This window comes from Emys orbicularis, chromosome 19, assembly GCF_028017835.1.
Source record: "Emys orbicularis isolate rEmyOrb1 chromosome 19, rEmyOrb1.hap1, whole genome shotgun sequence".
Taxonomy (NCBI): domain Eukaryota; kingdom Metazoa; phylum Chordata; order Testudines; family Emydidae; genus Emys; species Emys orbicularis.
Window position 1 is genome coordinate 16031989 of NC_088701.1, and position 11219 is coordinate 16043207.

General features: G+C 53.5%; 1 protein-coding gene across 1 annotated transcript in view; it reads right to left on the reverse strand.

Annotated features, from left to right (window-relative positions):
* LOC135892013 (epoxide hydrolase 3-like) overlaps positions 1-10891 on the reverse strand; it is a 28459-nt gene extending 17568 nt beyond the window's left edge. Inside the window, exon 1 of the mRNA XM_065419686.1 lies at positions 10636-10891. Coding sequence (XP_065275758.1) covers positions 10636-10891 — 256 coding nt within the window. The remainder of the gene's footprint in view (positions 1-10635) is intronic.
* Positions 10892-11219: the final 328 nt, after the last annotated feature.

An 11219-nucleotide genomic window follows, 5' to 3' on the forward strand; every position in this document is an offset into this window, starting at 1 on the left:
CCTGTTGACATCGCGCTGTCTACATGGCAGCTAGGTCAGTATAACTAAGTCACTCAGGTTAGTGTAAGTAAGTGACGTCGTTAAACCGATATAGGTCTGTAGTGTAGATCTGGCCTTAGTCTCTGAAGTTTATGATATCCTCTCAGAAGCAACTCGTTTATCACAGCAAACTGGATAATTTTTGCTAAGGTTTTAAAATACTGTTTCTTACCATTCGTGAGGATGAGACAAAAGCAGCAATTGTAGCACCTGAAAAAAAGTTGATTAAAATAAGCATCACATTCATAATTCAGTAATGTTATTGAGCAAGTGAGTAAACTGAAATCATAAAATTTGTCAATGTTTTGTATGCTGGATCTGCCACATCAAATCTTGGAGTTTCCTCAAGTTTCTAGGGGCCGAAGAGCCTGTTTGGAAAAGGTTTTTTTCTCCTTCTCTTGGCACAGTCACTCATGGTTATTCAGGGTGGGAAAAAATCCCTCCTTTCTTAGTTTTCCAAGACTGGGGCTTTCTTTTCCAATTTCAAGCTGTTGCAGTGTTTTCCCATTAACTTTAATAGCCCACCATTGTCTTTTCCTGGGTCATACAAAGCTAGTTACTAGGAGCTAGTCTCTGGAGGGGAAGGCGGCCCCTCCCTGCCTGTAGTGAGGTGGAGCTGAATGTTGCAGCACAAATTATGAGTGTTACATATACATGTAAGCAGAGTCAGGATGAGCTCTACCCTGACATCTGGTGGTGAATTATGGCAAGTGTGGAAAAGAACTTCAGGGGCTGATCTTGTTTGCATAGGCACACACCCACCCGCCTAGCATGAGCCCACAGCAACCGAAAGTGGTTACTCTGGCTGGTGTAGGATCCCCAGTTTCTCTGTTATTGGGGCAGGAAGAATAAATTGATGTTACCCTGATTATGTGAATCAACGCCAGTGGAACTGTTGTATGACAGAGAGATTCACCATTAACTAAATAGCACTTGCTAGACAAGGAGCATGGGTTCCAACTCCCAGTGAATGGAGAGAGGCTGGGGACAGGTGTTTGTACTTGATGGTATGGGCCCCTTTTGAGAGCCTGAAACACCAATTGCACCGTCTCCTCTCTCTTGCATTGCGTTATTGAATAGCAGAGCTAATTTTGATTCCATTAAGAGTCTAGTTACAGGCTGCTGAGCTGAATTCACTTTGGGCCAATGGTGCACCAGCACTGGGGCTCCCTTACTACAAGCTGAAATCACTAAGAGCTGAGTGCTGTGTTAACTAGTAGGGGAGCCTGAAGATTTATTGCTAAGCGGCTGGCAGAGCAGAGCAGTTTGTGGGACGGTTGGTGTGGCCCACGGGATGGCGAGCGGAGCAGTTTGTGGGATGGCTGGAGCGGCTCACAGGACGGCTGGAGGAGCGGAGCAGCTGGTGGTGAAGGCTGCAGCAGAACCCCATGGAGAGGCGGGGCAGTCGGCCTTGGACCATGTAAGGTGCCCCTTAATACCCCGCGTGCCCCTTTCTCCCCCCCCATTTCTACCCAGGCTGGGGATGGGGTCAGGTAAGACTCTGCAGATAAACTTTTCAACTCTGGGGCTGCACTGACCAGGGACAGAGACTTTTGGGGTGTGGGACTTTGGGGGTGGGTCTTTTGCTGATGGTTTGTGTTATTAATCCTGTTTGTGGTGTTTTCCCAATTTAATGCTGATGTCGTTTACCTCATGTTATTAAACATTTTCTGCTACACTCAGACTCCGCGCTTGTGAGAGGGGAAGTTTTGCCTCTTAGAGGCGCCCGGGGGGTGGTATGTAATTGTCCCAGGTCACTGGGTGGGGGCTCGAGCCAGTTTTGCATTGTGTTATAGATTCATAGATTCTAGGACTGGAAGGGACCTCGAGAGGTCATCGAGTCCACTCCCCTGCCCTCATGGCAGGACCAATACTGGTGTTATTGAAACGGAACCCCTAGATACTGAATGGGCAGAAGGGTTCCATACACAAATGCAGTCTGTGCACATCTCATAATGACCTTCGGGTCAGAACATTACAAGCCTTCATAAGAGACTTGACCTGACAGATTTACACACAACGCATGCAGCCAGTAGCTTAAATTGCACATTCTTGGGGGGTTTAGATCCCCTGTTCTCCCCTTGGGGTGTCTGGATCCTGATAGTCACAGAAATGTAGAAATAGCAACAGATTCGCTTTTCCTTGCTGCAATCCAAGCAGCCATTGCATTCATATCGGATTAAGCCTTTGCCCAGAGAAAGGGCATTTTTCCAATTGCAAAATCCAGATGTGATAAAAACCACATCAGCTCCCCTTCCACCAGTATTGTGCATACATCGGCCAAGGAAAACAAAAGGCCTTATCAGCTTTAACAGAGATGGGGCTCACAACCCTGTTGCCTGTCAACGTAGAGCCAGCTCTACAATCCAAAGTTAAATTGACCCAGCTACGTTGCTCAGGGATATGAAAAATCCACACCCCTGTGTGCCGTAGTTAGGTAGACCTACCCCCCCGTGTAGACCAAGGGCGCCGGAGTCCTCCCAAAAGTGAGGGGGACAGGGGTCCCCACCCCTGCCCCTCAGACCCCACTCCCAGCCAAGCTGGAAGCTGGAGCGGGGCTGGGGAACCCCCCCCACACACACACACAGGGTGGGGTGGGGTGGCAAAAACAGCCTACTGCCCGCCCTCCAGACCCCCTGCCCAGGGCAGGTGGAGGGACCCAGGCTCGCCACAGCTGCCCACCTGGCTCTTGCCGTGGCCGGGCTGCGGTTCTGAGGGTCCCACCCCCAGCCAGAGCTGGGTTGAGGAGAGCTGTGCGGGCAGCTGTGGGAAGCTGTTGCGGAGTCATGGACCCTCCACCTACCGGGGGGAGCAGGGACACGGCCGGGGGCTGCTCTCAAGCCTCTCTGCACTGCAGGCAGGTGGAGGGTTCGCTGCGGCTCCCCGGCTGGCTTGGCGGGAGGGTGGGGTCTCGGGGGGAAGAGGGGAATGGGGCAGGGTCTGTCCGCCCTAGTGAAAAGTGGATGGGCCAGGCCCCCCCACTTTCAAAAAGTGGGAGGGCCCTGCCCCCGCCCCCCCCGGTTCCAGCACCACTGGTGTAAACAGAGGCCTGATCTACACTACAAGGTTAGGGGTGACGAAAGGACAGCTTACATCGACCTAACCTTGTGCATAGCTGCGAAGCATCTTCACTCAAATTTGGCTCCCGCTGATGTAAGTGCCTCTCTACGCCGATTTTGTAACCCCACCTTCCCGAGCGGCAGACAGTCGTGGTCACTCTAGCTAGGTCGATGCAGTGTTGGTGTAGATGTTGCGTTGCTTATGTCACGGTTACTGGCTTTCAGGAGCTGTCCCACAGTGCCCCACACTGACGATACCATCAACACAAGCGCCCCTGGTGAGGACACACCCCGCCGGCCCAAGGAGCCAAGCGTGCGCACACACAAGCGATTTAATGACTGCAGTGCCTGTGTGCCGACATAACTTAGGTCAACATAATTTTGTAGCATAGACATGGCCAGAGCTAGATCAATGGATGAATTCTTCTGCCGACCTAGCTACCACCTCTCGGGGAGGTGGATTAATGGCGCCAAAGGGAGACCCCCCCCCCCCCCCGTCGCTGTGATGAGTGTCCACACGGACGAGCTACCATGGCGCAGCTGGGGTGCTGCCGCTGCTGTACCGTTTCGAAGGTAGACAAGCCCTAGGAGTTCCCCTTGACCCTGCAGTAGCGTTGCAGTCCCTGGACAGTCCTTCTAAGGTTGCTTCTGGGCTCTAGAGGAACCTTCCAGCTCTGGGCAGCCCATCCACACTCTCTTGTGCTCTAAAAGCAGCTTTCTCCTCTCCCTCAGTTCGAAAGGACTCTTTCCTCTCTGGACAGGTAGGCAGGGTCTGGCATGGAAACTCCAGCATCGACCCCTGCGTCCCCACTTTGTAGGGCTCCCTGCAGAGGCCCCTCTCTGCAGACACTTTCTTACCAGGGTTACCCATCTTTTACTGTAGCAGCAACACAATGCAGTTGCCAAACTTCACTTAGCTGAAACGCAGTCAATAATACGGCCCGCTGGCCCCTTAGGCCTACAAGCACTCACCTGAGGAAACTCAGATTAAGAAACAGAGATGAGGGGACTGGAACACATCTTCTTCCGGGCGTGGAGGGGTGGGGAGGGCAGGGCAAAGAAATTGAGGGCTATGGGCCTGAGACAGGCTCACCCACCATTTGCCCCATTGTAGTTTGCCCTGCACAGCATGGAGCCTTCTGCCCTCTGGGGGATCAGCCCTGGGGCAGCTGCTGGGATGGCTGCCATCAACAGCTGGAATGGGGGCAAACACGTTGCAGGCTGGGGTTGCATGGGACTCAGCACAGCCACCTCGTCATGGAGCCAGCCGCATTGGGACTTGGTCTCATGTTGATAAGGCAGCTGGGAATTCGGGTGCAGACCGGACATGGAGTTTGTGGCTCATCATGAGCCAGAGCCCAGTGCCACCCGCGGGCAATGCTGGAGCCCTGCACCAAGCCACACGCCAAGGCTGGAATTCACCAGCAGGTTCATTACCAAGTGGTGAAGCACAGTGGCCCATTCAAGCCTGGCCACAACCTAAGGGGTCATGGAGCAGCTCAGCTCCAAAGGCCAGAAACCCAAGGCCCAGCCAGCATGTGTGTCTGCCAGGCCCAGAGCTGTTGTTTGCCAGGGATCAGTGAGGGGGCGGGCGTGGGGTTGAACAGGATAACCTGCCCCTCCCTGCAGCCTCCCAGCACCAACCCAGGGAGGGACCTGCCTTTGCCTCTTCTCACCAGCCCGGTGTTTGCTCTTCAGCATGGCGATGGTGTTGTCTCCATACACACTTGTCCAGAGCCAACGGGCCCCTCCAGCTTGGCACAGTTGCGTAGCACTGCAATGCAACCACCACCACACCCACCCTTCCCTTCTGACCCCTTGGCAGCTCAATTTCATCCCTTAGATTGAAACTCTCCTCTACCTTCCTTGGTATTCACATGCAGGGCAGCTCTGAAACTGAGTAATGCATTCCAAGCATTCTCCCATCCTGAATGGCACCAGCTCCAGGACTGCACCCTGAGAGCTGGCCAGACTGGTTCTAAAGTACCTGGCCCAACAAGAACCCAGCCGCCCACGAGCTCCTGAAGCGTCTGTGGGTGTCAGGGAAAAGGAAGACGAGGTTACACCTTGGACAGGGGCTGTGGTTCTTCGAGATGTCTCCCTGCCCCACAGGATGCTCTCACCGCTAGGGCGCCTCCTCCTGTCCGCACTGGGGATTAGCTTTTTCCAGGTCTGACACCCCGTTCTGCTGGTCACCACACACCTGCTGCCTCCTCTCTCTCTCACCCTCTTCTGCCAGGGTGCTCTGTCGTCGTGGCTTGGCCCTCCGGGCAGGTCGTGTGTGTTTCCCTTTCTGAGGTATCAAAGTCTCTTCCTCCAAGATGGCCATGACCCCTTCACCTGCCTGGACCAGGCCTCTTCCCCAGTGGCTGGTAGGGGAACCTGGGCCTGCTGTCTACTCTGGCTTCCAGCTTAGGGACCCTCTGATCAGCAGCCAAGGTCTGCACCCCCTTAAACCTTGCCACCTTTTCCTGCACCCTGCCACCTAATTTCCTTCTTTCCCTCTCGACTGTCCAGAGTGGCTACAGACTCCTCACTGCAGCCCCATTCCACGGCCAGCTTCCTGGCTTTAGTTTACCCCGCCTGCTCCTTCCCATCTGGGGTGGAGCATTATTCAGGGATTACTTAGGCCAGCTAATTCCCCTCAGCTGTGGCCTATCCAGATAATTGGTCTCATTAACCCCTTCTAGGCTGATGTGCTATGAACACCCCATCACAGGCCCCCTATAGGTGCTCCACTTCAGGTTCGTATGCACCTCTTGAGGCCTTGTCTGGAAATTTTCCATTAGAATCTGTTCAGTCCGCTCATACGCGCTATACAACCGCGCTCCGAGGGCTGTGTAGGCCAACTGCCATCAGCAACTTCTCTATCCAAACATCCAACAAAAACAGTCCAAAGCAGAGGGGAAGGAGGGCAGGCAGTGGAGCAGCCATACGGACACACGCCTCAAAGAACCAGTTAGTGCACAAGGTGAGTAACCTTTTCTTTGAGTAGCGTCCCCATGGGTGCTCCACTTCAGGTGACTCCCGAGCAGTATCCTCACAGGGAGAAGGGGGCTTCGGAATCAAGTTCAAGACTGAAGACAGAACAGCAAAACCAAACACCACAAGAGATCTGAGGGTGTGGACCAAGGCATAGTGTTTAGAAGATGTGTACACTAAAGCCCATGTAGCAGTTCTCCATATCTCAGGCACTAGAATGTTTTTGAGTAACGCTGTGGAAACTGCCTGTGACCAGGTCGAGTGTGCTGTAATCATTTGGAGAGGAAAGGCACCAGCTCCATCATAGCAAGCAGTAAGATACTCAGAAATCCATCTCAACCATCTCTGTGAAGAGATCATGGACCCCTTTGATCCTTCTGCGATGGAGACAGAATCTAGGTGATTTCCAAAATTGCTTGGTCCTATCCAGACAAAAGGCCAATGCCCATCACATAGCGGGAGAATTCCCTTCACATTAGCTGAGATTTATGTGGTTTAGGGAAAAATACTGGCAGAAGAATAGACTGGATGGAAATCTATCAGTGCTGTAGGTAAGAACTTTGGGTGAGGTCATAGATAGAAGGAGGAGGGGTGCCTTGGGTGTCTTCTACATTTTTATAGTGTCAGGCCCCTCTTAGAAAACATTTCCACCTGTGATTCAGGAGTCAAAAAGTCTCCAGGGGAGGATGTCTCCTCCTGGTTTCCCCACCTGTTGGAACTTCCTTTGTGCTTGAGGACTCTGTTTACTGCTTAAATGCAAATGATGCAGAGCACACATTCTTTTGTTTCAGACAGAGCTGTTTGGGCAGGGTGTGGTTTGGAACCTCTGTTCTGTCTAATAATTAACTTCCTTTATGATGGCCTGGAAGCATTCATAGAATATCAGAGTTGGAAGGGACCTCAGGAGGTCATCTAGTCCAACCCCCTGCTCAAAGCAGGACCAATCCCCAGACAGATTATTATCCCAGTTCCCTAAATGGCCCCCTCAAGGACTGAACTCACAACCCTGGGTTTAGCAGGCCAATGCTCAAACCACTGAGCTATCCCTCCCCCTGTGGATAGAGTGACCAGACAGCAAGTGTGAAAAATCGGAACAGGGCTGGGGGGTAATAGGAGCCTATATAAGAAAAAGACCCCAAAATTGGGACTGTCCCTATAAAATCGGGACATCTGGTCACTCTACCTGTGGAAGATGTTCAGTAAAGGTTGCAAACTTGTAATGTCGGACTTGGCTGTGACTGCCTTACATTTTCCCATCCGAAATCGGAAGGTCGTGGATGAGTAGGCCTTTTGGTCACAAAGGTCTGACTTCTGGTCCTTATATTAAGGGGTAGACCGGGAGTAATGCTGTTTATCCCGCTTGTTTACAGCATCCACCACCAGGGAAGGAGATGGTAGTGGTGGGGAAGGAGGGGGACAAATTCTGAGTCCCTGGGGGGAACATATTGCTTATCTGCCCGTTTGCAACGTGGTGGGATGGTGGCAGAATTTGCCACACAGTCTTTGCTGGATCCAGGAGCACTTCATTAATGGGTAGTGCAATCCAGGTGAGTGCTGCCCACTGCAGAATGCTGAGGAGCTTGTGTTTGAGTCTTAACCGCCTCACAACGTATCTCTGGAGGGTGTCTGCCACCCTCTCCACAAGGGCCTGGAATTGGCAGAAATCATGGTGGGGGAGGCAGGACCTTCTCTGGAGATAAAGAGAAAACAGGGGTTTGAGAGGTAGCCTCTCTTTTCCTCCCTAGCCTTCTGTTCTTCAAAGGCCTCCTCATGTTGGGGATTTGGTGGAGGAGAATGTTTGACCCTAGTTTCCTGGTGCAGTGGAGCGAGAGGTCTGGCAAATTGCTGCCAATTCGCTGCCCAAGGAGCCCAGCATGGCCATATTGGGGCATACAAGAGAAGGGGTGGTACCCAGGACTGATGCCACCATTCCTGATGTGGGCGAGTATCTTTGTCAGAGCATGGGTTCCTGCAATGATGCACAGGGCAGCCTGCCAAAGAGGGCGCCATGCAGTGGCCCGGTGCTCCACTTGCGCGCTGCGGCCAAGCAGCCACAGTGCTGGTTCCTCTCCACCCGGCCCAGCTCCCCCCTGCTCACTTGCTCCTCTTGGCCAGACAGGGGTGGAGAGAAGCCCTCCGCTGCTGTGGCTCAGCTCTGCTCTGGTCCCACCCCACCTCCTCCCCCCAGAGGCTCGTACCACTTGGTGGAGCGAGTGGGGAGGAGGAGAGGGGGAGGCTAGGCGGCGGGCCCTGGGGTTTCTGGCTGCCACGTGCTGCAAACAGCTGGGCTCCCCCGTGGTGCGGCCCCCCTGCCTCCTCCCTGGGCTCTTGGGCTCCTGCCAGCCCTGGGGCAGCGCTGGTGGGAGGGTGTTGAGCATACAGCCCCCCCCCCCCCCCGCCCGACCCAGCCCTGCCTTTATTCAAAAGCAGAGGCCAGGAGGCGTGGGGGTCCCGGACTATGCTGGGCAGGAGGTGGCACCGGCCCCCAGTGGACGGACACCCGAACCAGTGGGCGCTCCTTGCTCCAGGTAAGCCCTCTCGGCCTGGGCCCTGCAGAGCAACTGGAGTCCCTTCACCCCATCCCCTCACCAGCGCCCCTGGGGGAGACCCAGTGCCCCCTGCCCCATCCCCCCATGAGCACTGCTCTCCTGCCCTCTCCTTACGCAGCCCAGGCAGGGAAAGTGACCTGGATGCAGGGAGCCCTGATGTTGCTCCTTGCTCCCCCCTCACAGCTTCCTACGGGTCTGCGGGGCAGAGGAGCGAGCAGCAACGCCAGCTGCTTTGGGCATCCAGGTCAGTTTCCCCATGTGGGTGCAGGAGGGGGATGCAGGAGTCAGGAGTGAAGGAGGTGCAGGGATTAGGGGCGCAGTTGAGAGTTCGAGGTCTCTAACACCATAGACTTAGCAGGAGATTGGGGCCTTTTGGGAGCTGGCTTCTTGCGGTGGGAGACCAAACTCCTCCTCTTTGGACCCTCACTGAGTCCTCTGAAGTCTTCCCCCTCTTAGGGAAGACCTTAGCTGAGGTCGGAGGGGCACTGGATCAGTCTGGAGACAGATGTGCTGGTGTATGTCTACTGACCTGGCTTGGAAGACCCAATTGAAGCTTCTGAAGCTGGAACTCTCCCTGTGACCTGCTTCAGAACTCTAGATTTCAGAGCCAGGCACGAGTGACATGTCTGGGAGATATGGGACTCCCCCAAACACGGGATACACTTAGAGTGGCTGTTGCTGATCTGGATAGTCTCCCGACAAGAGGCATCATTTGAAACCTGGTGAACCAGGCCTGCCCACCCAGGCCAAACAAGTTCCCTAGAAAAAATGGAGGAGAAAGGGAGAGCAAAAAATTCAAACCTCTCACGATCATCTAATTCTGTACTGACAACTAACACTAACTAGAACCACTAAACTAACTGCATGAATACAGGAGGTTATCCAAAATGAGATTCTCTGGGCTGAAACTGGTAGGCCTTTCATCCTATCTGCTATTGCCACAAAGAGTTGCATGGATTTACGGAATGGCTTGGTCTTCTCAATGTAGAAGGCTGGGGCACATCTAATGTCCAAAGAGTAAAGACACCACTCCTCTGAATTCCTGTGCAGTTTTGGGAAGAAAACTGGCAGAAAATAGCCTGGTTATTGTGGAACTGCGAGACCACCTTTAGAAGAAACGCTGGGTGGGAGCGTAGTTGAACCTTGTCCTTGAAGAACACCATGTTCGGTGGTTTTGACGTAAGGGTCCTGATTGCCGAGACTCCTCTGGCCAAGGTAATTGCCACCAGGGAGGCAACCTTCCAGGAGAGGTACAGCAGAGGACTTGATGCTAGCAGTTCAAAGGGAAGGCCTGAGAGTCTTGACAGGATCAGGTTTAGGTCCCATGGTGGAATTGGTTTGCAACTTTGAGGGTAAAGTCTTTTTAACCCTTTAAGGAAGCAAATGGACATCTCATGTGAGAAGACCCACCTACCGCTCACCGGAGTGTGGAAGGCCAAGATCGTTGCTAAGTGTACCTTGGTGAAAGCAAGGGCCAGGCCTTGTTGTTTCTGATGGAGCAGGTATTCGAGCACAGACTGGAGGGAAGACCGAGTCAGCCAAAGACCTTGTTGGGAAGACCATACTGAGAAATGCTTCGACTTGGCCAGGTAAATAGTTCTAGTAGACGGCTTCCTACTACCTAGCAAAACCTGGTGAACTTGCTCCGAACAGGCCTGTTCCTCCGGGTTCAACCATGGAGCTTCCACTTGGTGGAGTAAGCAGCTGTGATCTTGTCAGAGCAGGTCCGGGAGGGGTGGGAGCAGCAGCCAGGGCGCCACTGACAAGTCGAGTAGTGTGTCAAGCCAGCGTTGGCGCAGCCACGCGAAGGCTATAAGAATAACCCTTGCCTTGTCCCACTTGACTTTCAGAAGGACCTGGTGCACCAGAGGAACTGGAGGAAATGCATAAAATAGGAACTCTGTCCGTGGAAGCAGGAAGACGTCTGAGAAGGTGCCCGGGCTGTGTCTGCACAGGGAGCAAAATTGTTTACATTTCCTGTTCGGCCTGGTTGTGAACAGGTCTACCTGGGGAGACCCCCAACCTCTGGAAGACGTATCTGGTCACCTCTGGGTGAAGGGATGACTCGTGGTGAGAGGAGAAAGATCTACTGAGGTGATCTGCCAGGGCGTTCCAGGCTCCCGGAAGATGGGAATCCTCGAGGTGGATGGCGTGCTTCACGCAGAAGTTCCACAGATGGATAGCCTCCTGGCACACGGTGGAGGAGCGCGCTTTTCCCTGCTTGCTGATGTAGAACATGGCTGCCATGTTGTCCGTTAGCATTCGTACTACTTTGCCCATGATCTGGAGAAGGAACGCTTGGCAAGCTAAGAGGACTGCTCTGAGCTCTCTGATGTTTATGTGTAGGGAGAGCTCTTCCTCAGACCACAGGCCCTGTCTCCTGAGGGGTTTGAGGTGAGCTCCCCAACCTAGATCAGATGTGTCCAAAATTAAAGACACTGAAGACTGAGGGGGTAACGAAAGGAATGCCTGCAGTTACTGACTGTGGGTCCTTCCACCAGTTAAGGAAGGCGAGGACCAAGGCGAGAACTATAAGCACCGAGTCTAAGTGGATTTGGTGAGCACACCGAGGCCAACCAAGTCTGCAGGG